The sequence below is a fragment of the Schistocerca nitens genome, chromosome 5 (genome assembly GCF_023898315.1).
Source record: "Schistocerca nitens isolate TAMUIC-IGC-003100 chromosome 5, iqSchNite1.1, whole genome shotgun sequence".
Taxonomy (NCBI): domain Eukaryota; kingdom Metazoa; phylum Arthropoda; class Insecta; order Orthoptera; family Acrididae; genus Schistocerca; species Schistocerca nitens.
In genome coordinates this window covers 244,551,905-244,579,776 of record NC_064618.1, presented here as the reverse complement: position 1 = coordinate 244,579,776, position 27,872 = coordinate 244,551,905, and the positions used below count along the sequence as shown (strand labels likewise).

The 27,872-nt window shown below is 41.4% G+C and overlaps 1 protein-coding gene across 4 annotated transcripts in view; it reads left to right on the top strand.

Moving 5' to 3' along the window:
- The window catches only part of LOC126260954 (uncharacterized), a 190,809-nt gene that overhangs the window by 70,715 nt on the left and 92,222 nt on the right, over window positions 1-27,872 (top strand). For all 4 annotated transcript variants that reach the window (XM_049958470.1, XM_049958469.1, XM_049958467.1 and 1 more), the window contains exon 8: window positions 21,794-21,911. In XM_049958470.1, coding sequence (XP_049814427.1) covers window positions 21,794-21,911 — 118 coding nt within the window. The remainder of the gene's footprint in view (window positions 1-21,793; window positions 21,912-27,872) is intronic.

The window sequence follows — 27,872 nt, the reverse complement described above, 5'->3', positions numbered from 1 at the left end:
AACAGTAATAGAGATTACCAATGTTTTTCTCAAATATGAGGAAATACAAGAACCCTATACCAAAGTCTTGGAGTAAAGATTCTGTGGTTGTCAGAAGGTTAAGGGCCCTTGATCTTTTCATTGTTTTATACCCTAGTCACATTACTTGCTGAAGTGTAAGTTTACATCAACATCCCCTGTTAGTGAACTTCATCAGTGTGGAAAACTTGTACTGCCGACACTTCAGAATAAGGACATAGTGGCTTGTGTTTATGGCAAACAGTGGTGGACTGCTGACGTTGATAATATTGATTGCCAAAAACCAAGATTTGCATGTTACGTTTTACCACCCACCGGGACCAATGACCTCGTTTAAAAAAGTTCAAAAGGATCAAGGCTGGATGACTGTTAAAAATGTACTGTAGAACCCATCTTCTGGAATTTAAAACTGCAACTGGGCGAACTTTCAACCTAACGCCTGGACTGAGTGAAGAAATTTCTCTGTTGATCAATGAACAACACGGTAAAAACATATAACGTGAGAGCAAGGTAATGTAATTAGTTGGCTCATTAAAAAAAGGATCATAGATTTGTTTAATGTATGCAGCTGATACACTTTATTTATTATTCCAGATATTGCTGAATTAAGAATCATATTTTTGACTCATACTGGTAATTTTTTTCGTAACTTTCCATTGAATCTCAAAGTTGAAATTTATACTGAAGTTTGATATTATAATGGCCTAGTAAGTGCGTAATTTTCAGATTTTTATCTGGTCCCCTAACTTAGATATTGCAGGCCGAAGAATAAAAAAAATTCAAAAAATCTCTTTTTTAACATAATTTTTAAGTGTGAGCTTCTTACTATTGATACTCTACAAAGAGTAACTACACTGTGTAGTGTAATAGCATAAAACATATTAAGGCTGAGAAATTACTCCTTCTTTGGAAAAATACTCGACAGAAATTAAGTTTTTTTTTTTTTTTAAATTTATGAACAATAGTTTCGAACCATTAAAACTATATTAAGGAATATATTCTGCTTGGTGGTCATGATTTTAATTTATAGTCCAGTGTGTGATGAACTAAATGCTTCTTATTTGAAAGGTCTAGGGCAACCTGTTACTGAATAATTGTGAGGGAATTCACTCAGCAAATACCATTTTTTTTCTGAATGCTGGACCACTTGGTACGGATTGACCCAGATGTTCAAAAACATATTTTTTACTAATATTTCTACAGGGTGTATACGACCCGGGAGATCCGGGAAAAACCCAGGAATTTTTTAGAATTCTGGGAATTTTTCATTGTTTTAGTTTTCTGTTAAATTTTTGTAATTTTGACTGGTAAGAAATGATACTCTAACAAAGGATGTTACTGTATCCCGCTTCTGCAGAATAACACGTCAAAAATAAAACATAAACGAGAGGAAAAAAGGAAAATAAAAATTGCAAAGGAAATGCGCCATATACGACGACGACACACAGTGCTCATGCAAGCGTGTGCCAAAGCGAAATGTGTCAAAGGCTTTAGGAAGACTATGCCTTGCTTCATATATAATTAAAAAAAAAAAAACCTCCAATGAGCGTGTAGACACAACTGTTTACATTAGATTCGTTCTAGCAGCTACGAGTGGGCTCATGCGCATGTGCAGTTGAGTCATGTTTAAGTAGTAGATTCTCCCGCTTCTGGCTACAGGAATGTGGCTGTTGGCTGTGCAAGCAGTCGCAGCAAGCAGCTAGATGCTACCGGGAAAAGGGGGTGCCAAATTGACATACTTGAGGGAAAAAAATCTTGTTTCACAAAACGCCTAGCATCCAGCCCACGTTTGTCTATCAATTATTCGTATGATTTTGAAACACTTCCCTGTTGGTTTTTGAACACATTTTAAGTTGATTTCTGAATGAATCGTAAGTTGAGTTTTGAATGCATGCATAGTGTATGTGATGTGTCTGTCAGGAGAATCCTCGTCGCATCCAGAAATAAACTTTCCACAGACAAAAGGGAACGGGACTATACGAGCTGAGCGGAGTAAAGCCGAACAGATGAATGCTAATCACTGTCTGATTATGTGGTTGATTGGGTTTGCGAATGATCAACGTTGTTATAATTACTAGCGAAATCCATAGATTCAGACTTCCAAAATGGAAATAAATGACTAGCAGGAATAACAGGTGAGAAAGATTACGTATTATCTTCTTGATGTATCCGAGAAAATGAAATTTCGACAGAAAATTTTTGGCCAGAGCACTACACTAATGAGGATCAGTTGTCAGCCGCTTAAGATATATTGTGAAAGTAAAGCTGAAAACGTGTTGTACGAACATGTAACAAGGCCTAACCGGAGAATAATCATGGGATAACTAAACCTGTGATTCTGCCAGGTTTAGTGAAGTTAATCAGCGAACAAATTTTTACAATGGCAGGAATAGCTACAGAATTGGTGATGACAAGATTGTGTGTTAGAATGAGGAAGGAGAAGAAATGTGGACATCACACAAATTATGGAAGAATAAGACAATTCCAAATTTATATAAAAATTTAGTAATACTACTTTTCGATCTCATCCTCGAGACACTGGTGCGTGTGAATGAAATGTGATACTATTTCCTAACATAAAGCTTTTTTAAAATGAAGAACCAACGGCCTTCAGTCACAAGTTGCAGTTTATTTACTGCACTATGCATTTCAAGCCCAGGAGGCTCATCTTCAGGCGCTTTTTAGTGATTTACATCAGGTTTTTTAGTTGTTTGCCTGTTGATATTACATTTTTGTGTTAAAACATGGTATATTGTAGATATAAGTTTAACAGTGTTAATAATATGAAAATAACTTACAGTATAACATTATATGATGTCTGCTTCTGTTGTGCAGTTGGTATACACAATATACATCTTTAATTTTGCAGTACATACCAACTACACAACAGAAGGAGACATAATACAATGTTAAACTGTAAGTTATTTTCATATTATTAACACTGTTAAACTTGTATCTACAATATACCATGTTTTAACACAAAAATGTAATATCAACAGGCAAACAACTAAAAAACCTGATGTAAATCACTAAAAAGCACCTGAAGGTGAGCCTCCAGGGCTCGAAATGCATAGTGCAGTAAATAAACACAGCTTGTGACTGAAGACGGTTTGTTCTTCATTTTACGAAAGTAAAACAGTCCTGGATGAAACACTGAAAAACAATGGATAAAATTAAGATAAAGCTTTTTGCTTGTAGTAGGCCTCATAGGCATTTGATATTGGTACTTCGTGAATTACACTCCTGGAAATTGAAATAAGAACACCGTGAATTCATTGTCCCAGGAAGGGGAAACTTTATTGACACATTCCTGGGGTCAGATACATCACATGATCACACTGACAGAACCACAGGCACATAGACACAGGCAACAGAGCATGCACAATGTCGGCACTAGTACAGTGTATATCCATCTTTCGCAGCAATGCAGGCTGCTATTCTCCCATGGAGACGATCGTAGAGATGCTGGATGTAGTCCTGTGGAACGGCTTGCCATGCCATTTCCACCTGGCGCCTCAGTTGGACCAGCGTTCGTGCTGGACGTGCAGACCGCGTGAGACGACGCTTCATCCAGTCCCAAACATGCTCAATGGGGGACAGATCCGGAGATCTTGCTGGCCAGGGTAGTTGACTTACACCTTCTAGAGCACGTTGGGTGGCACGGGATACATGCGGACTTGCATTGTCCTGTTGGAACAGCAAGTTCCCTTGCCGGTCTAGGAATGGTAGAACGATGGGTTAGATGACGGTTTGGATGTACCGTGCACTATTCAGTGTCCCCTCGACGATCACCAGTGGTGTACGGCCAGTGTAGGAGATCGCTCCCCACACCATGATGCCGGGTGTTGGCCCTGTGTGCCTCGGTCGTATGCAGTCCTGATTGTGGCGCTCACCTGCACGGTGCCAAACACGCATACGACCATCATTGGCACCAAGGCAGAAGCGACTCTCCTCGCTGAAGACGACACGTCTCCATTTGTCCCTCCATTCACGCCTGTCGCGACACCACTGGAGGCGGGCTGCACGATGTTGGGGCGTGAGCGGAAGACGGCCTAACGGTGTGCGGGACCGTAGCCCAGCTTCATGGAGACGGTTGCGAATGGTCCTCGCCGATACCCCAGGAGCAACAGTGTCCCTAATTTGCTGGGAAGTGGTGGTGCGGTCCCCTACGGCACTGCGTAGGATCCTACGGTCTTGGCGTGCATCCGTGCGTCGCTGCGGTCCGGTCCCAGGTCGACGGGCACGTGCACCTTCCGCCGACCACTGGCGACAACATCGATGTACTGTGGAGACCTCACGCCCCATGTGTTGAGCAATTCGGCGGTACGTCCACCCGGCCTCCCGCATGCCCACTATACGCCCTCGCTCAAAGTCCGTCAACTGCACATACGGTTCACGTCCACGCTGTCGCGGCATGCTACCAGTGTTAAAGACTGCGATGGAGCTCCGTATGCCACGGCAAACTGGCTGACACTGACGGCGGCGGTGCACAAATGCTGCGCAGCTAGCGCCATTCGACGGCCAACACCGCGGTTCCTGGTGTGTCCGCTGTGCCGTGCGTGTGATCATTGCTTGTACAGCCCTCTCGCAGTGTCCGGAGCAAGTATGGTGGGTCTGACACACCGGTGTCAATGTGTTCTTTTTTCCATTTCCAGGAGTGTATATTCTGTCGTGTTATAAAAATGACCATTTGTTCCAAAACTGTCTCGTTTATTAGATGTGTCTTACAAAATTGCTCCAATATTAGAAAGGCCTATTTTGTTTTATCTAGCCAACAGTGACAAAATAGATGTAATCCGATCGAGAAACCACACCAGACTTGGGTATTATTTGTATTAACAGCATTTTCAGTATTAGATTACGACATTTCGATTTTTCATGTAGCAAAATGTTTGATGAACTTTGATGAGGTAATAGATTCTTTTGCAGAAAGGAAAGCACACCATGTAAAGCCGTAGCAAGATTAGAGAAAAAAAGAAAAATGCTAGGAGCTAATTGAAGAAATGTTTACTTCCTTGCTTGGCTCTTGTCTTTATTGGTTTTATGTATCCTATATTTAATTTTATGTCACACAAAACAGCAAGTTGTTAGCTAATAGGCAATAAAGAGTGCAAATTTTCTGAAGAGTTCTTGTTATCCCGATTACAAATAATCCCATTCACTATTAATTGCTAGATTTTTTTTCTTTTTAAAGGGGCAGGCTGTCAAACTGGCTGACGGGGAGCAGGAGAGGCACCGCAGGACATTTCAATTGCCACTGTCTTGAATGTAGTTTGATGGCATCCATTACAAAATATACACATTTCAATACCACAGAGCGAGAAATACAGTGACGTGCGATAGAAGAATGCTATCTGAAGAGACGTGGCACTGCACTTTGGCACACTTACGACCAAACAACATGTCTTACATTTCCTCGAAACATATGTTTTATGTTTCAGACTTTTCAGAAAGATGTGCACTGCAAGATGAACATATTTTTGAAAATTAGATTTTTTTAGTATTGACCTGGTTAGCAAATATTGTAGATCCGGGGTTGATGCGCAGAGCAGTCTTGAGTTATAGTGGGTAGTCTCCACGTGACCCATGTTTACATTTAGTAATTTTGCTGTTTCTCCTTCGTTTACTCTCACATCAAATGAAAACAAAATGGATATTTGTGGCCGGGAGATATCAAGTGAATTAAAATACATTCACATATTAAGGAAGGCTAAAATACGTTATTAGTTTCAGATTTTATTTTATCCCCACCTTTCTGACAGTGAAGTTATTTTTGTCTGTTTGCTAAAGAAATTTGAGTATTATTAACCTTTTCCGCAGAGGCAGTCAATGTATTTGAAACGAAATGTTTAATTCCACAGTACTGGCTAGTTTCAACTGTTCGCTGCATTTCAAGTGCACGTTTTCATCTTCTAGCACGTATAGTATTATGCCATAAAAAGAACCAAACATGATGTAATACAGTACTGGTGCTCCAAGAAATTTTAAATCCTGAAAACCACACTGAAAAACTTAATATCAGGTCGAGGTCTACTTCATCTGGACATACGAATGTGCACTTTAAATGTGCACATTTCAGCATGGTTAACGAAATACTGATGCTCTTGGTGTATCCTCTGATGTCTTGTTTCTTTTATGACATAATGTATTATCTTTCAATGTTTTACACGTACGTACATATGGGCTTCCTACGTCATGATAGCTGCGCAAGCACGGTGTTGCCTGTTATCTGCGCTCTCTGGCAACTGCTGAAACAAACCTATTTTTAACAGTTCGCGGGAAAATATTGTGAATGGGTGCGAGAATGTACCATGAATTTCTTAAATCACAGAGCATTTGACTCTTTGATAACGAGCCATTTAGAAGAATTTCAAACCCCGAAGATCAGACACTTCTGTCACTATTAAAAATTTTACTGGCACATATGTGTGACATATCTTAAAGTGTAATGCTCGCAAAAACCATTCAACACCTGTGTATAAAATCATAACCATATCAAAGGACTGATAAGTTTCGCAGGGGAAATATAATGTTATTTAACATGGAAAAAGTGTGTTTTTACGCAGGACAAAGTGTATTTTCAACCGGGAATACCGGGAAAAATCCGGGAATTTTTTTTCCTTGTCCACGTATACGCCCTGTTCTAATTTTTTCCCCATAACTTCCAATTGAGTCTCAGATTTGACATTTATGCTGAAGTTTGATCATAAAGGTCTAGTAAGAGCGTAATTTTCAGATCCCCCACCAAAAACATTACAAAAAAAAATTGAAAAAAAAAATTAAAAACCTGTTTTTTAAAATAGTTTATTTTTTATGTGTAACCTTCTCGCCATTGAAACTACACTCCTGGAAATTGAAATAAGAACACCGTGAATTCATTGTCCCAGGAAGGGGAAACTTTATTGACACATTCCTGGGGTCAGATACATCACATGATCACACTGACAGAACCACAGGCACATAGACACAGGCAACAGAGCATGCACAATGTCGGCACTAGTACAGTGTATATCCACCTTTCGCAGCAATGCAGGCTGCTATTCTCCCATGGAGACGATCGTAGAGATGCTGGATGTAGTCCTGTGGAACGGCTTGCCATGCCATTTCCACCTGGCGCCTCAGTTGGACCAGCGTTCGTGCTGGACGTGCAGACCGCGTGAGACGACGCTTCATCCAGTCCCAAACATGCTCAATGGGGGACAGATCCGGAGATCTTGCTGGCCAGGGTAGTTGACTTACACCTTCTAGAGCACGTTGGGTGGCACGGGATACATGCGGACGTGCATTGTCCTGTTGGAACAGCAAGTTCCCTTGCCGGTCTAGGAATGGTAGAACGATGGGTTCGATGACGGTTTGGATGTACCGTGCACTATTCAGTGTCCCCTCGACGATCACCAGTGGTGTACGGCCAGTGTAGGAGATCGCTCCCCACACCATGATGCCGGGTGTGGCCCTGTGTCCCTCGGTCGTATGCAGTCCTGATTGTGGCGCTCACCTGCACGGCGCCAAACACGCATACAACCATAATTGGCACCAAGGCAGAAGCGACTCTCATCGCTGAAGACGACACGTCTCCATTCGTCCCTCCATTCACGCCTGTCGCGACACCACTGGAGGCGGGCTGCACGATGTTGGGGCGTGAGCGGAAGACGGCCTAACGGTGTGCGGGACCGTAGCCCAGCTTCATGGAGACGGTTGCGAATGGTCCTCGCTGATACCCCAGGAGCAACAGTGTCCCTAATTTGCTGGGAAGTGGCGGTGCGGTCCCCTACGGCACTGCGTAGGATCCTACGGTCTTGGCGTGCATCCGTGCGTCGCTGCGGTCCGGTCCCAGGTCGACGGGCACGTGCACCTTCCGCCGACCACTGGCGACAACATCGATGTACTGTGGAGACCTCACGCCCCATGTGTTGAGCAATTCGGCGGTACGTCCACCCGGCCTCCTGCATGGCCACTATACGCCCTCGCTCAAAGTCCGTCAACTGCACATACGGTTCACGTCCACGCTGTCGCGGCATGCTACTGGTGTTAAAGACTGCGATGGAGCTCCGTATGCCACGGCAAACTGGCTGACACTGACGGCGGCGGTGCACAAATGCTGCGCAGCTAGCGCCATTCGACGGCCAACACCGCGGTTCCTGGTGTGTCCGCTGTGCCGTGCGTGTGATCATTGCTTGTACAGCCCTCTCGCAGTGTCCGGAGCAAGTATGGTGGGTCTGACACACTGGTGTCAATGTGTTCTTTTTTCCATTTCCAGGAGTGTATATAAAAAGTAACTGTACTATATAGTGGACTACATAGTGTAATAGTGCAAAAGATATTTATGCCAAGAAATTACTCCTGCAGAAAACTGTTCAGAAATAGAGTTTTTTTTTGTTTTTTTTTTTTTTTTTTTGTTTAAATTAGAGGTTGAAAGACAATAAAGGGCAATACTGTGTAACTTAAATGAGCTATTTACAAATTCATCTGACATTGAAGTTGGAATCAAAATTTTGTGAGTTGAGACCGAAATGATTTATTGTTGCAGGGACACCTGGTACCATAACATTTGCTTTTGTTTGTATGAGCAGAATGTAAAAGTTGATGATAGATGTGGCCAATCTTAGAGTTGACTGTTAAGACCGTTTGGAAGGTCTGGCACACAATATTGACAGTTACAGGTGTATGGTTGTGGGAACAGTCAAGATTATCTAGGCAGCCAAGCTTTACTTGACATGTTTGAAGAAACAGAACAAGACGGTTTTATGCCTGAGAGTATGGAATACAAACAGAGGATGACACAGGACAGGACAGGAATGGTGACAATCATAAAACCACGAGAAGAGTTCTTTAAAGTGTTTGTAGCTAACCTTGAAAATAACTTTGACTTTTAAAAATATATTAATGAATACATTGAGCTAGGTGATAAAAAGCAAATGCAAAAAATTGCTTGCGGCCTCAAACAAAAATGGCCGTCATTTTCAAATGATAAAACAACAAAATTTTTTAAAAATGTTTTTGAGTCCACGGAACGTTAGGGTATTCACCCAGTAAAAATGAGTTCCCCCCCCCCCCCCCCCCCCCTCGAGATGGTCAAGCGACCTGTGCTGGACCATAGGGTATGGATTGACCCATATATTCAGAACAGAATTGGACCCAGTACACTACTCTGAAAACACCTATGTTTACATGTTTCTTGTCTGACAGTTGTTTTACTAAAATTTTATCATTAGCAGGTGAGTGAACAATCTCTACTTTCTGCTCTCTGTTTTTCAGATAAGACTAAACTACTCATTTGCTATTCCTCTTACACCTAGTGTTTCTGGCTTGTTTAGTAATATTTTATAGTCAGCCGTGTCAAAAGCCTTGAACGAGTCTAAGAATATAAAAGTCTTGGACAGTTCTCAGAATATGCCTGTGTCACAATCGTCCTTAACAAGTGCTTCAAGTAACACTTCTATGAACTTCATAGTGGCCGATGTTGTACTTGTCCCACTCTGGAAACCAAAGTGTGCGTCGTTATTAATATTTTATTTATTCATCTAACTCATTAGTCTATCCTGTAAGAGTAATTCGATAATCTTTGAGAACGCAGACAGTAGTGGAAGTTTTCAGTACTTTGCACGTTAGCGTTCTTATTAGTAAGGGCACAATTTGTGCATGCTTTAGGTACTTTGGAAAAATATATGAATGAAAGGACTGCATTATGTTTGTTAATGGGTCTTGTATGCTCTCTACGCATACCTTCAGAACAGGGAATGATAACTCATCTCTACCTGTTGGCTTCTTATTTTTTAATTTCTGTGTAGTCTTTATGATTTCAAGCTCTTTTGTAGGGGGCATTATTATTGTGCTTGCTGTGTAACTCATTGTGAGAGCTAAGTGCTAAATTTGCTTTAGCAAGATTTTGTTGCAACTTCTTCACAGTACCAGAGAAATAGTCACTTACAAAATTTGTGTTCCTGAGAATTTTCTATTATTCTGCTTCTATCTTTGATTTGTGTGTTATTACACTTGTCTGCCTTTTACAGTGTCTTGTTTTACATCATCTCAAACTACTTTGCTTTTATTTCCTGCATTGTATATTATTTTGTCATCAAATGATTTTTTTTCAGCATGTAATACCCTCCTGTATATTTTCTAATACCTGTCATAGTAAACTAGGAACTGTGGATTAGTGTAGCACTTTTGCAAATAACTTAGAAATTTAAGTATTTGGGAGGACTATCTAATACATGATGTTATCCATCTATTTTCCTTAGCTGCTGCTCTAGAAATGGCTATTTTTTAAAATGCCTCCTCAAAAATTAATTTAAACAATGTGAAGAATTTAGAAAACAGCATATACATTGTTTTCCATATGCCAGATGTTGACTAATTTAAGAGATTAATTAATGACGTAAATAACTCACTATTCGTGATTTTTAATGTTTCTTTTCCTTGTACCGAGTGTGCAAATTTTCCCTGTTTGTTTGTCCTTTCATGATTATAAGGGGAAAAGGAGAGAACAGAGCCACAGAAAGGGGAAGTGGCATAGTACCCGCAAATAACTTGTTTACACAGCAGCCTTCTCTCAGGTGAAATTGCACCTTGTTTAAGGCTCTGGTCCAATATTGAAGAAGAACAGAATTGAAACTCCATCTTATCAAATAAATTTAGGTTTTTCCATAAATCAGTTTTATGTATTTCGCCAGTGTCAGTTTATTTACATTCCTTGTGGCTGAACTAGCACTCAGCTGCTAATTAGAAGTTAAATTCTACCCGTGTATTTATCATTTAAATTTGTTCATGCTTATACACTAGTTCCACCACTTTCAAATTGGGATGTATACTTTCTGTAATCCAGTTATCTAGTCCTGGTATGGACAATGGTGCAGTGTTGTCCATTGTGAGAGCCACTATGATTGCTACTAACTACTAAAATTATTGCTCACCACTAAGAAGTCGGATTTAAGAAAGATCTAGTAAGACATTGAAGCTTACCTAAGACAGAAATGTATGACAGATAGAAGGGAAACATGGAACAGAGCAGAAGAAATAACTCAGGAGAAAATTTAACAAAGGAAGTTGCAGCTTACAAATGTGAAGAAGTAAGTAAATCTAAACTTGGATGACTACAGCAGAACGAATGGCAGTGAAAAGGATAAAGACTTCAGATACAGAGGTTAATACAAACTCAGGCAAAGTGTGTGATAAAAACAAAAATTTCCTGTAAAATGGTTGCCCATTTATGAGCCTGTGAGTTGCTGTTAATGGGATGAAGATTTCAAGTAGTCTATGTGATGATACCAATGTTGTGTCCTTCGTATGATAGTGTGTGCTTTGTAGCAGACCTTTGCCATTAGTATAGACACGCTTTGGTCATATTCCCAGTAAAGAATTGAGTGTTGTACCTGTGTGTTGTACATTACTTTAGAAGCTATAGTCATGTTGGAGAAATAATTTGAAACACAAAAGAACAAAGTAATGCTGTGTAATGGAAGATAGACATCTTTGTTTTTTTCTGATGAGTGTCAGTGGTTCTGGGGCTGGCTAAGATGGCTCAGGAAATCTATTTGTGAACCAAATTGATGGAGCAAATAGAAAAGTGGAGGTCAATCTGAACTGTGTAACAAATCATAATCCACATCTATTGCTACTTCGAGATTGAAACGGTCTGGATGTGTCAATATAAAAATGTTGCTGATTGGCTGCAAATGTTGTGATTTGACTGTAGTCTTCAAATATGGGGCATTACCAGTGTTGGCACACGACACACTCTGGCTGTTCTCTCAACTGGTATTACAGGGATACACTTCATATGAGGAAACACTTTTTCCCTTCTGACACTATCTCAAAAGGTTTTTATGCTCTGAAAACTGTAGTCATTTTCTTGTAATAATTGTTTTGTTTTCTGATCACTGTAAAGATGACACATTGACCTGTAGACAGATGCAACAAAAAGATATTACACATTTACCTTTTGGCCAAAGCTTTCTTCAGAAAAAGGGGAAAAAAGATAAAACCTACATTACACAAGCAAACATTCCTCACACTCATATGACTGCAATCTCTGGCAGCTCGAACCAGAATGCAACTGTCACGTTGCACAAAAGGAACTGTCAGGTTGAGTGAAAGCAGCAGTGTGAAGTGGGGCAGGGAAAGGGGAGGGACAGCTGGGCACGACTGGGAGGAGAGAACAGCAATGTGTGATGTGTGACGGAGCATGCAGGGACTACATGGAGGCACGACAAGACTGTCAGCCACAGTCTGGCGGTTGTGGGGAAAGGGGGGTGGGGGGGGGGGACAGGGAACAGAAAAAGAGATGAGGAGGAATGGGGAAAAAATGGGCAGGTGCATTGGCAGAGGGGGGCACACAGTAAGGGTGAGGGAAGGAGGTGATAGGACATTGGGGGGGGGGGGGGGACTGTTGGATGGAGAGAGTGGGGATAGTAGGTTACTGTAGGTTGAGGCTGGGATAATTTCAGGAGTGGAGAGTGTGTTGTATAACTCCCATCTGGGCAGTTCAGAAAATGTGGTTGTGGTGGAGTGGAGGATACAGATAGCCTGGGTTGTGAAGCAGCCATTGAAATCAAGCATGTTATGTTTAGGTGCATGTTATGTTACAGGGTGGTCAACCACACTCTTGGCCACAGTTTGGCTGCTTTCCCATGTGGCCCAGCCTCTGATGTGGTAGGATGAATCTGTGACAGGACTGGAACAAAAAATGCTGGTAGGGTGGATTGAGCAGGTCTTACAACTGGATCTTCCATCGGGATGTGATCGTTGTGGCAGGGGGTTGGGACTGGAAATGGCATAGGGATGGACTAGGATGCTGTGAAGGTTAGGTGGGTAACAGAACACCACTGTAGGAGGAGTGCCAAGTATCTTGGGTAGGATACCCTCACTCCAGGTCATGATGATAGGTAATAAAAGCCCTGATGAATGACATGGTTCAGTTGTCGGGGTAGTATTGGATGACAAAGTGGGGGCACTTCTTTGTAGCTGATTCTCAAGGTTGATGGGAGGATTTGGGGGGTATGAGGAAATGGCACAGGAGATCTGTTTGGGGACTAGTGGGGGCGGGGGGCAGAATTGCCTGTATGTTAAGGCCTTGGTGGTGAGACCTGCAGCTTATTGGGCATGGGAGCTCTTGTCATTGCAGATACGCCATCCCCAGATGACCAGGCTGTATAGGAGCAATTTTTTGGCATGGAAAGGATTACAGCTGTCGAAATGCAGGCACTGTTGGTGGTTGTTAGGTTGAATGTGACCTGAACTGTGGATGGAGCAATAAAGAGGAGGAGGTCAATCTCCAGGAAGGTTGGATGCTGTATTGGGGAGGACCAGGTGAAGCGAATGAGAGAGAAGGTTTTGAGGTTATGAAAGAATGAGAATAGTATGTGTTGGCCTTGAGAAAAGTATCCCTTTCCCTGGTTAAAGTCGTGTCCCACATCCAGTTCTTTAAAAGCTGCCTAAACTGAGGAATCCCTCCCCCCACCACCATCATAACAGTGTTGTTGTCATTGTGATCTTCAGTCCGGAGACTGGTTTGATGCAGCTCTCCATGCTACTCTGTCCTGTCCAAGCTCCTTCATCTCATCTCCAAGTACCTACTGCAACCTACATCCTTCTGAATCTGCTTAGTGTATTCATCTCTTGGTCTCCCTCTACGATTTTTACCCTCCACGCTGGCATATGGAAAACAATGTATATGCTGTTTTCATCTCTTGGTCTCCCTCTACGATTTTTACCCTCCACACTGCCCTCCAATGCTAAATTTGTGATCCCTTGATGCCTCAAAACATGTCTCCTACCAACCGATCCCTTCTTCTAGTCAAGTTGTGCCACAAACTTCTCCCCAATCCTATTCAACACCTCCTCATTAGTTATGTGATCTACCCATCTAATCTTCAGCATTCTTCTGTAGCACCACATTTCGAAAGCTTCTATTTTCTTCTTGTCCAAACTAGTTATCGTCCATGTTTCACTTCCATACATGGCTACACTCCATACAAAATACTTTAAGAAACGACTTCCTGACACTTAAGTCTTTACTCGACGTTAACAAATTTCTCTTCTTCAGAAACGCTTTCCTTGCCATTGCCAGTCTACTTCGACCATCATCAGTTATTCTGCTCCCCAAATAGCAAAACTCATTTACTACTGTAAGCGTCTCATTTCCTAATCTAATTCCTGCAGCATCACCCGACTTAATTCGACCACATTCCATTGTCCTCGTTTTGCTTTTGTTGATGTTCGTCTTATATCCTCCTTTCAAGACACTGTCCATTCCGTTCAACTGCTCTTCCAAGTCCTTTGCTGTCTCTGACAGAATTACAATGTCATCGGCGAACCACAAAGTTTTTACTTCTTCTCCATGAATTTTAATACCTACTCCGAATTTTTCTTTTGCTTCCTTTACTGCTTGCTCAATATACAGATTGAATAACATCGGGGAGAGGCTACAACCCTGTCTCACTCCTTTCCCAACCACTGCTTCCCTTTCATGCCCCTCGACTCTTATAACTGCCATCTGGTTTTTAACCATAAAAATTCCTTTCTCTGGATCCAGTGCCTCATTTCGCAGTGATTTCTACCTTTTCAGATACCACCAATCCGTGGCCTTCACAAACCAGGTACTGTAAAAGCACATGGCTCAGGCACCTCAGAACCACCACTACTCCCTCCACAAGGTACTGCTAACGTGCAATCCCTACTATATTCAACACTCATCTGAAATTGAATCCCTTGCTCTGTAGCACCTGGAAGAGCATTCCAGATGCCATTTCCATAGATTATCCAACCTGCTGACATCTTACTGCCACCGTAGGGCACCAATATCCAATCCCTGTCTTACACACGGTGTTCCTCTCTGTCAATCCCTAATAGTGCCCAGACCCTGCCTAGCTGGCCTTTCCATTTTGCTGCAACCCCCAGACCTGCCTACCAACACTTCACTAAATCCAGAGCTGAAACCTTCCCAGAACACTTTTGTTAACCTTTCCACCAAAATCCTCAGCCACACAGAAGTTTGTTCTATCTAAGGGCCTTACCTTTAGTTGTACACTCAACCCAAATTTAACCATGTTAGATGTACCTAAGACTCTCCTTCTGCTAATCCCAGCAATGAAAACACTTCCTTGCCATCAGTTGTTCCAACCAAAGCCAACCTAATCCCATCATTGGACTCTGCCTCTCCCATTTCATACCACCATCCAGTTGTGACCCCCCCCCCCCCCCCCTCCCCACCTAACCACTCCCCGATCATCTTCCAGGAATTCCATATCACCAACATGGCCTCACCATCCTTCAGCAGATCTCTTCCGAGAACACCAACCTTTCAGCAGAAAAAGGACAGTCATACACAACCTCAAAACAGATCCTAATCTTACCATCCTACTTGCAGACAAAGGTTCCGTCACTGTTGTTATGAATAGCAGTGTCTACTTCTGCTGATTATCTGACTCCATCACCTTAAACTCTGCCAGAGTGATTCCATACCAGAAATTCAACATAACCTCCAATCCCTGCCTAAAGGCTTAGGCTCTTCCCTTGAACCCATTTGCCTCCTCATCCCTATCACATCCCACACACCCACCTTATACATGCTAACCAAAATATACAAACCCTACAATCCCGATTACTCCATTGCAGCTGATTATTGTGCTCCAACTGAAAGAATTTCAGCACTCATTGAAGATCATCTCTAGCCAATTGCCCAAAATCTAGCCTTGCACATGAAAGGTACCAACCACTTTCTTCACCGACTTTCCACCATCTCCACCTCTTTACCTGGAGGATCTCTACTGATAACTGTTGATGCTACTTGCCTATACACCAACACCCTTCATGCCCTTGGTCCTACCGCTATTGAACACTACCTTTTCCGACATCCTTGAGATTACAAACACACTACATTGTTCCTCATGCACCTTACTAAGTTTATCCTAACACACAACTACTCCTTTGAAGGAAGGTACACAAACAGATCCATGGCACATCCATGGGCACTTACGTGGTACACTCCTGTGCTATGTTTATGGGCTTCCTAGAGGAAACTTTCCTCGTATCCCAAAAAACTAAACTCCTAGTCTGGTTTAGGTTCATTGATGAATTTTCATGATCTGGACTCAGGGCCAAGACACCTTATCCTAATTCCTTCACAACCTCAATACCTTCTCTCGCATCCGCTTCACCCAGGAATCCTCTACCCAGCGTGCAACCGTCCTGGAGATTGACTTCTTTCTCTCTGACAGCTCCATTCACATCTGTCCACATTCAACCAACCAATCATCAACACTATCTGCATTTCGACAGCTGTCATCAGTCCCTGCCATACTTCCTGGCATATCTACAGTGACAAGAACTCTCTTGCCCACTATGCTGAAGGTGGTCTCACCAAGGTGTTCCCAGACAGGCACTATCACTCAGACCTGGTCACGTACAGATCTCTTGTGCCATTTCCCCAGCCCCAAGAACCAGCTACAAAGAAGTGACCCGTTCCTCACCCAATACTACCCCGGACTGGAATAACTGAACCGTGTCCTTTGTCAGGGCTTTATTACCTACTATCATGCCCTGAAATGAGGGACATCCTACCCAAGATCCTGCCCGCCCCTCCTGTTACCCACCCAATCTCCACAACATCCTAGTCAATCCCTATGCCACTCTCAGTTCCAACCCCTTGCCACATGGATCATATCCCTGTGGAAGACCCAGGTGCAATTTACTCGTGCAGCACTTCATATTGCATTCCTGTCACAAGCCTATCCTACACCATTGAAGGCCAGGCCACATCGGGAAGTGGCCAAACTGTGGCCAAGATCGTGGTTGACCATCCTGTGGCACAACATGCACCGGAACATAACATGCTTGATTTCAGTGGCTGCTTCACAACCTGGGCCATCTGGGTCCTCCACTCCACCAGCACCGCCAGCTTTTCTGAACTGGGATGGGAGTTATCCTTACAAGACATTTTCCGCTTTCAAAAGTACCCCAGCCTCAAACCAATGGTAACCAAATGTCTCTGCACTTTCCACCCAACATTTCCTGCCCCTCTGTCCTATCACCTCCTCTCATCTTTATTGCATGCTGTCCTCTGCTTATACACTTCCCCATTTTTCCCCTTCCCTGTTCCTCTCTTTTGCCAGCCCACCTTCCCACCCACTCCACATGCGCCCCACAACCTGGCTGTGACCCGTGTTTACGTTTAGTGCTTTTGCTGTTTCCTCTTCATTTATTGCTCTTACATCAAAGGAAAACAAGACGGATTTCTGTGGTCAGGACCTATAAAGTGAATAAAAAACATTCACGTAATTACAGAAGGCTAAAATATGTTATTAGTTTCAGTTTTATGTCCACTTTTCTGACAGTGAAGCATTAATCGCCTTGCTGAACAATCAAGTTATTTTTGACGATTTACTAAAGAAATTTGGCTTATGTTATCTTTCTGCTGAGGCTGTCAATTTATTTGAAACAAAGTGTTTAATCCCACACTATTGGCTAGTTTCAACTGTTCACTGCATTTCAAGTGGACCTGTTCGTCTTCTAGCACATATGGCATTATGCCATAATAAAAAGCCAAACATTAGATAATGCAGTACTAGTACTCCAAGAAAATTTACATCTGAATCTGGACATACAAATGTGCACTTTAAGCCGAATTATGCATTTTAATATGGTTCACGAAATTCCAATGCTCTGGAGTATCCTCTAATGTCTTGTTTCTTTTAAGACATATTGTAAGATCTTTTAATGTTTTACACATACGATCATGCAGGCTTCCTGTGTCACTGTAGCTGCACAACCGTGGTGGTGCCTGCTATTTGGTGCTCTCTGCCAGCTGCTGAAACGAACCTATTTCTAACGGTTCGCGGGAAAATATTGTGAATGTTTGATTGAAAAGCATTACTATCAAAGTAAGTTTTCTTTTTCGCAAGATGAACTATGTATGAGAATGAACGATGAATTTGTTAAATCACAGACCGTTTGACTCTCATTTAAAATCAACTCTTTCAGGACGACCATTTAGAAGAATTTTGAGCCCAGAACATCAGACATTTATGCCATTGTTAAAAATTTTACTGGCACATTTGTGTGATGTATCTTAAACTGTAACAAATGCAAAAAAGATCAACTTTATATGAGAAAGCTTAGCTTCTCTTGCAGCTTATTAATCTTTGAGACCAATATTATATGTGAAAGTTTCTCTTTTCTCGTAACAATACTATGTATATTAATTCAAACCATTAACTTTTCCTATTTGTGTGTTTGTGCTGGCTGACTACATCACGTGTCCTATGCTCAGAATATCTGCGCTCATCAGCTGGTGAGATCACATGACATGAGCTATGACCGACTTACAAAAGTGCTTCGCAATCTTGATTTCAATGCTTCGGAAAGTAACATGCGGTGTTTGGTGGAATTCAAATTTATGCTTTTATAATACGAAAATATGCAGTGTACATGTTGCTGCACATCAGACATCTTTTCAAAATGTGTTTTTTCTCCCCGAGTTTCATTTTCTAAAGTTTTGGAAAATTCTACGCTGATGTATAAAATCATAACCAGTCAAAGGATTGATAAGTTTTACAGTTCTGAGGAAAAGTGTACTGTCACTAAACATGGAAAAAGTGTATTTTCACCTGGGAGAAAGTGTATTTTTAACCAGGAAAAGCAGGGAAAAATTGGGGAATTTTTTTTTCCTTGTCCGTGTATAAACCTTGTTTCAATTCTGCGCCTGGCAGCCCTATCCTGTTGCCACCACATCTCTGTATACTCTCACATGCAGCACACATCTTGCCTCACTCCGACCCTGCTATCCCTGCCCCTCCTCACCTCATGCTCCCCCCCCCCCTCCAGATTGCTGCTCACATTAGACTCAGTCTGTAGTCAGGCTACAGAGGCCAGAGGCAGTGGCCGTGTGTGTGTGTGTGTGTGTTTGTTTTTCATTCATTTTTGAAGGTCTTTTTGTTTGAAAGCTTAAATGTGGAGCAGTCTTTTCATCATGCATGTGTGTGACTCAAACACCACGCCTGTGTAATGAGCAGCAATCTGCCCTTTTTCATAATACAGTCAAACCTTGATATAACAAATTTAATGGCACTATGAAAATTAAATTGTTGAACCAGGGTTATTGTTATAATGAGGTTTTGTCCATGTTTTCGTGGCTGAAAACTACATTACTGTAGTACTTTTCTGATGAAAAATTAACATTAAAAAACAAATAATGAAACACATTTTGTTCACTCATTTATTAATATTTTATTAGTATTTTATTAATACTGTACATGTAGAATATCTTACTTTTGTGTACAGAAAAATTCACTTATTTTCCTTTGTTTCTTTTTTCTTAAAGATTCTCTTGTGAATATTGTCTTTATCTCCCCAAACGCAATCAATTGGTGTGCTGAAACACTGGGAATTGAAGATGCTACTTGCTGAATGGTTTCCAACTGACCTATTAGCTTCATCAGAGGAGGGGAATTCGCACTTGTCACATCACTGTCATTGTCTGAATCTTCAATAGGCAAATTATCCTTTAATCCTTGATGATAGATTCATTGGTATACACTTCAAACACCAACGCATCATCCACTGACAAGTATTCATTACTGAAGCATCTATGGTTTTACCAGTAACCGCTGAATAAATCCCCAGATCACTTTGAATATCATTCTGTGTTATTTCATCCACCACAACATTCTCACAAACATCTTCACTGTCAGAAATTCTTGCATTTTCCAGCAGTTCACAATCACATTCGACTGTACGCTGTTCCAGGAACTAGCAGTCATGTCAAAAGCCTGTTTCACATTGAAACTGTAAGGATTGCTCACCTTTCTTCCAATATTTGCAATCATGTGATGAACTAAACGTTGTTTGCGATCATGTGTTGAACTAAACGTGAACGGAATTTTGTCTTAATTATCCCCATATCTAGTGGCTGAAGAATCAAAGTACAATTCGGGGTGGGGGGAGTTGTATAGTTCAACGTTCCTTATTGCTGCCACGTTGTTATGCACATTACAATTATCCATCAACAATGCAATTTTCTTATTCGTCATTGACATCTGCTTATCAAGCGAAAACAGCCACTCACTAAAAGGAGTAGAAGTCATCCATGCTTTTTGATTTGCCTTGTAATTGACTGCAATAAAAGAAATCACATTTACAATACGACTGTAGCAAAACATTACAGCTGAAGCTGTACTGTACTGAATTAACTGACAAATTAAAGGAAGGTAAAATAAAATATACGTATCCTCTTACCTGGTAAGTTTCTCACATTTTTGAAGCACCATGGGTTTGCAGATCGTGCGATCACCAGTGGTGTCAATTTGTGTGTCCCTGATGTGTTGCTGCAGAGAAGAACTGTTAGGCATACTTTAGACTGCTTCCATCCTTTACATTTTTCTCCTCTGATGGTCATTGTCTTCTCTGGCATCAGTTGATAAAACAATCCTGTCTCATTTGCGTTGTACAAGTTTTCAGGATTGTATTTTTCTAAAAGTTTACACATGGTGTTTTTTCTCCAAAATTCTGCATCACCTAAAGCTGCTGATTTTTCTTCTCCTGAAATCACTTTAAAGTTAATCCCATGCCTGACCTTAAATCTTTGCAACCATCTGTTACTTACCTTAAAATTAGAATCGTCAGGCAACTTAGCGGAATCTAAAGCTTTTTGACGTATCAATGGATCATTAATTGGTACGTTATGAGCACGCATCTCGTTAAACAGCCGCAGTGTAGCACTGTCCACATTGTCAGTGGCAGCTGTCTTCATTCTCTCTCTCTCTCTCTCTCTCTCTCTCTCTCTCTCTCTCTCTCTCTCTCTACGGGTTAAATTTTCCACCTACAAAACTTTCTTCAATTTCTGTTTGTTTTTTAAGGAATGTAGCTAACATTGATTGTGCAAGTCCATCCTTCCTTGCCACATTTACTTGTTTTATTCCATTATCAGTGCCTTTGAAAGCCTCCATTTTTTCTCCAACCTTATTTGTTTCCGAGTTCCACCCATTGTCCAAATCTTAGTGAAGTCCAAAACGTTTCCACCGACTAAAAACATTCACAGGTTGCAAAAATCACGGAGATAAGCCTGCGTATGAGCCCAACAAAACACTTCTGGCTGCTACTGAAGCTCAACAATGGACAAACTAAACACTTGTTCAAACAAAGGAGCTGTTTTGTCTCATTTGCTACTCAGCACAGCTCACCTGCAGCTGTATGCTACTCTCGTTACCTAGAATAAATACAGTACTGTAGTATGTAGCGAAGCTTCTGGAAATAAAGTGCCAAAAGTCTAGTAGGTAAATAAACAATACCTACCCCTATAGTGAGCTTCTTAGAAGTAGGAAATAATAAATTTCTTGAAATTTTGTCTTCGTTATAACAGGGTGTTCCTAAATTTACTTCATTGTTCTAATGAGGGGGTACTTAACATAGTACATGTAGGAAATCAGCTGGGGCCATATAAAATTATCGCTGTACCCAGGTTTATTGTTGTGTTGATAATCATTATTCAGAGGTTTGACTATACTGCATATATTTTTTTATGTATTTAATCAGCCTTAATATGATCCTCCTAATTGACTTCCCTTTTTGTATATTGACGAAGGCCTTCAACACATTATTTGCACCACCCTGTAGCAATTCCAACTACTAACATAATTTTGTTTAGTTTTCACTGAACACCCATTGATTGTTCATTTATGAATTTGTATTTTAAAATATGTGGTATTGACATAATTATGTGTCTCGTTGTTCTCTATTATTTTACTTTTACTGACTTGTAATTGTATCTGTCTTGTGGTAGACGGAGTTGAGATTGGCTTGGGGAACAACTGGCTTGGAACCACAAGTAACTACTGTTAAATGTCCTGCTCTTGAGCCTGGGGAACGTGGACAGATATGTGTTACATTTAAAGCACCAGGTATATTTATAACTCATGTTAATGTTCGTTGGTGTACTGTCACAGTACTCCTTGAACTTAAGTCTAGAAATTTTAATAATATGGTTTTATAACCTTCTTAAGCTGATTTATAAGAATACATTTTTGAGATGATTTCCTAATGCACTTAAAGTTTATATTCAATAACACGCCCTTGTGCAGCTAAGCTCAGTTTTGTATATTTCATTTTGGCATGTTCATATTTTCCTGGATTGTTTAAACTTGTAAAATCATATAGCAGGTTCTAATATTTCCTCATTGTGCTCAACATTAACTTCAGCTTACTTTCAGTGTTGCTACTCAGTATGTTTACCATAGTTTTAGATGAACTAAACTACAGACACTGTAGAAGAATTACTTTCTCAAAAGTTCCCAGTACTTTCACATTTAATCTAAAAATTATGTAGCAGTTTTCTTTTATTCTTTGGAATTTTGTTTCATTGTGACTGGCTCCAGGGAGTTACCTGTTATACACTTTCCTCCAGAGGTATTTGTTTCACAGGACTGTAGAAAAACTCTGCAGAGTTTGGAAGGAAAGGTAAGGAGCCTGTGACAAGCTGAAGCTTCGACTCAGCCTGTAAGGAGTGCTTTGATGGTATTATTGGTAGGGCACTGCCTGTGCAGTCTGGTCCAGAGTACTGTTTCAGTTTGTCACATATAATTAAAGTTAAGATTTATTCTCAATTAATTAGATTTATCTTCAGTGTATTTATTACATTAAATGATAAAATGAGAGATACCAATATTGCAGATACACATTCCAAGTAAGCGTTTGTTTCCATGATTGTGTCACACTAGTACATGCAGTGGATCACATGTACATGTCATTGGACGACTTAGCAGATTCCCTGAAATTTTATCATTACACACCAATTGCTTTATTGTTTTCTGAAACTCCATTGAGGACACTGAAATGATATACTGTACATTTATGCAATATTAGTTGATGTGACCATGATAAATGTCTTGTGGTTTAAAAGTATAAGTCTAAAAAATGTTATTGTACTTCTTAAATACATGCCTGTGTCAGTTTATTTTGCCTTACACACAGTTGCATTGACTGCAGATAAATATGTGTTACGAGCTACACTATGTGATCAAAAGTATCTGGACACCCCGAAAATATACGTTTTTCGTGTTAGGTGCATTGTGCTGCCACCTTCTGCCAGGTACTCCATATAAGCGACCTCAGTAGTCATTAACCATTGTATGAGAGCAAGATGGGGTGCTCTGCAGAACTCACGGACTTCGAATGTGATCAGGTGATTGGGTGTCACCTGTGTCATACAACTGTATGCAAGATTTCCAAACTCCTAAATATCCCAAGGTCCACTGTTTCCAATGTGATAGTGAAGTGGAAATGTGAAGGGACATGTGCAGCACAAAAGTGTACAGGCTGACCTCATCTGTTGACCGACAGAGACCGCCAACAGTTGACGAGAGTCGTAATGTGTAATAGGCAGACATCTATTCCGACCATCACACAGGAATTCCAAACTGCATCAGGATCCACTGCAAGTACTATGACAGTTAGGCAGGAGGTGAGAAAACTTGGATTTCATGGTCGCGTGGCTGCACATCACGCCAGTAAGTGCCAAACGACGCCTCGCTTGGTGTAAGGAGCATAAACATTGGACGATTGAACAGTGGAAAAATATTTTGTGGAGTGACGAATCACGGTACACAATATGGCGATCCAATGACTGGGTGTGTGTATCCGTATGCTGAATGCCCAGAAAACGTCATCTGCCAGTGTGTGTAGTACCAACAGTGAAATTCGGAGGCAACGGTGTTACGGTGTGGCCGTGTTTTTCATGGAGAGGGCTTGCACCCCTTTTTGTTTTGCGTCGCACTATCACAGCACATGCCTACATTGATGTTTTAAGCACCTTCTTGCTTTCCACTTTTGAAGAGCAATTCGGGGATGGCGATTGCTTCTTTCAACACGATCGAGCACTTGGACCTGAATCCTACAGAACACCTTAGGGATGTTTTGGAATGCTGACTTCATGCCAGGCCTCGCCGACTGACATTGATACCTCTCCGAAGAATGGGCTGCCATTCCCCAAGAAACCTTCCAGCACGTGATTGAAAGTATGTTTGCGAGAGTGGAAGCTGTCATCAAGGCTAAGGGTGGGCCAACACCATACTGAATTCCAGCATTACCTATGGAGGGTGCCACGAACTTGTAAGTCAGATTCAGCCAGGTGTCCCGATACTTTTGATCACATAGTGTACATACTTATGGTACTTACATTCATTTTTGCCAGTATTTTATTTCCCAGTGAAATCACTCATTTGCAAAGATAATTTTTGTTGCTCAAAAGAAAGAAATTTGAATTATGATTGGGGTCCAGCCAAACCATATGTGCAGGCTTATTATCCCACATTGTCTGATACTCACACTCATGCCAGGGGACTAAGTTTTCCTTGGCTGTGTACAGGTTACTCACACTCATGCCAGGGGACTAAGCTTTCATTGGCCATGTACAGGTTTGGTGAATCCAGTGTTTCTGAGGTGGGGACTATAGATTGCTGCCAATCGTCTTTAACTAAAAACTCGTAGATGCGCTTCAGAGAGCACTATACAGCTTGCTGGGGGTGATTAAAGAAGAGAAAGAAACGACAAGAGCGCATTCTTATATAGAACAAAATGCAGATGATAATGATAGGCCGCTCTCATTACTCTGGGCGTACATATTCGCTGACTTGCAGTGCAGTTCATTGACTCTGTGGTTAAATTATATCTTTAAACCTTAATATTACAATAGAAAAAGAAAGTAGTATGTTATTATGTCGCGGGCAGGGCACAATATTATACACTTGATCAATGGTGCCCATATACCTGGTGATCAGAAAGTCAGTATAAATTTGAAAACTGAATAAATCACAGAATAATGTAGATAGAGAGGTACAAATTGACACACATGCTTGGAATGACATGGGGTTTTATTAGAACCAAAAAAATACAAAAGTTCAAAAAATGTCCGACAGATGGTGCTTCATCTTATCAGAATAGAAATAATTAGCATAACAAAGTAAGACAAAGCAAAGATGATGTTCTTTACAGGAAAATCTCAAGATGTCAACTATCATTCCTCAACAATAGCTGTAGTAGAGGAATAATGTTGTGAACAGCACTGTAAAGCATCTCCGGAGTAAATGGTGAGGCATTGACATCGGATGTTGTCTGTCAGCATCCCTAGAGATGTTGGTCGATCACGATCACTTGCGACATCAGGTAACCCCAAAGCCAATAATCGTATGGACTGAGGTCTGGAGACCTGGGAGGCCAAGCATGACGAAAGTCACGGCTGAGTACACGATCATCACCAAACGACGCGCGCAAGAGATCTTTCACGCGTCTAGCAATATGAGGTGGAGCGCCATCCTGCATAAACATCATATATTACAGCAGTTGTTTATCAGCCAGGCTGGGGATGATGCGATTCTGTAACATATCGGCGTACCTCTCACCCGTCACAGTAGCAGTTACAAAACCAGAATCGCGCATTTCCTCGAAGAAAAAAGACCCGATAACGGTAGACGTGGTAAATCCAACCCATACCGTGACTTTCTCATCATGCAACGGAGTTTCCATGACAGTTCTAGGATTTTCGGTAGCCCAAATTCTGCAGTTGTGGGCGTTGACAGACCCTTGGAGCGTGAAATGAGCTTCTTCGGTCCACAACACGTTACTCAACCAATCGCCATCTTCCGCCATATTTTGAAACACCCACACCGCAAATGCCCTCTGCTTCACTAAATCATCAGGTAACAGTTGACGATGCCGATGGATTTTGTACGGATAGCATCGGAGGGTACGCCTATGTGCGTGTATGGAATGCCGGTGCGACGTGCGACTGCACGAGCGCTGACTTCCCCGTGCATAGACGAACCCGCTGCAGTCTCCATTTCTTCGTGAATTGTCTCAGCCTGTGCTCGGTCGGCCACTACGTGGTCTATCGTCTAAACAACCTGTGGCTTTGAACTTCGAAATCATTCTCCCCACAGCTGCATTTGTCAATGGGCCTTTACCGTTCGAATCCCCTTCCTGTGGCAATAGGATCGTAACGCTGAACTAGCACATTCCCCATTCTGATAATACAGCTTCACTAAAAGCGCCTTTTCAGGTAACGTCAACATGCTGCGACTGCTGGCTCATCTGATTCTCTCTCTCATTACAGCTCCTTTTATACACGAGTGTCATGCGCAGTCACTGACGTTTTGCTGTCCAGCGCCATCTGTCGGACATTTTGTGAACTTTTTGTTTTAATAAAACCCCATGTCATTCCAAGCATGTGTGTCAATTTTTACCTCTCTATCTACATTATTCCGTGGTTTATTAAGTTTTCAAATTTATACTGACTTTTTGATCACCCGGTACATAGCATCAGACTTTATCCATCTTAAATTTAGGACCTACTTACCTAACCCTATGTGCTGCTTTAAATGCCAATAATTTGTTTATGCCACTATGGTTTGGAAAGGTCAGCTGAAGTGTGGAAGTTGTTCAGCTGACCACCAACCAAGTATACGCATATTATATGCTGCTGCAACTGATGGAAGAAATATGTTACTTACATTGTCAAATATGCTCTCTTCTTGAATGAAAATATAAAATAATTGAACAAGTCAATAATGAATGTACTCCACACGTTGATAGGTCAACACTCATCATTTTTATTATATGAAAACTATTACAAAAACATGAGCTAGTCTCTGCGTTCGCTCAGTTCAGCATCCACCAGGAGAATACAAATTACATATGCTTCTCACCTTTCTTCCATTTACTTGAAGACTACTCAAAATGAGCTGGAGACAAGTAAGTGCCTAATCAATAATAAAGGACGCGTGAGGAAAGAAAAAGCTGAAACTGTTATATAAACCACAAAACTAAACAGAAAAAGTTATGTTGCTGGCAGGGCAGGTGTGATAGAATATAGCACTCAGTGAACTGCTCTACCAAGGTGTGTCAGTCCCAAAACCTTTCAGTTTGGATCCCGCGATGTCAAGTATTTGCAAAAGAGAAAAACATCCAGAGGATAAAAGTTACTTCAAAGTATCTGTTTACTGTGAGACAAAGAAGGCATTTAAGGTTACACACCCCCCTGCTTCAGTGAAGTCATTTGTCTTGGGATTGATGCAACCTGTACCAAAGATACGTGTTGGCACTTAAGAAGACATCACCAACTTTTTTGAGAAGTAAAAAGTACGCTTGCAAGATATCAAGCCCAGCAGTAGATTACGTGTGAAAATCTGGGCCATAATTCCGGCAGTCATGATCTGAAAGTGCAGATTTTAAACTTTCATGTGCACTGGCCTGTTTTCTCTCACTCCACTCCACTACAGCACCTAATGCTGAAGCATGGAGCACTGTACAGTTGCATGACAACCGGATTCATCCTTTTTTTTTTTTGCAGGATGTTGAAAGCAAGGTATGAGAGGTTGGAGGTGGACATATCAGCTCAATGTGTTTTGAAATCTTGTTCTAACAACCCAGTGAGCTAGGGACTTAAAACTTTCAATGTAGCTCACAACTGCAACATTAACTCACTTCCTTTTATGTTGTGTGGCAGAGGGTACTTTTTTTTACCTCTATTCTTTCCCTATTATGGCCCAAATTATCATGCGGGATCGATGCCTGAGGCTGGTACCTTGCAAGTGTGCTTTTCTCTACTTAAAATATGTGGTAAAGTTGGTGCTGTTTCCTTGTTAGTGGTGGTGGAGGAGGAGGAGGAGGAGAATAAGAGTACACTCTTGAGATCAAAATATTAGGAATATGTTTCTGTTAAAATGCCCATGACACTGTCACCAAAATCCAAACTACAGAATAAATCAAGAGGCCAGCATATGGCCATGGTCTTACCTGATGATCAGTGGCCATACTTATGATGTTTCGGATGTCTTATGTCAGTTTGAGAGAAACAGCAAGTCCCTCAA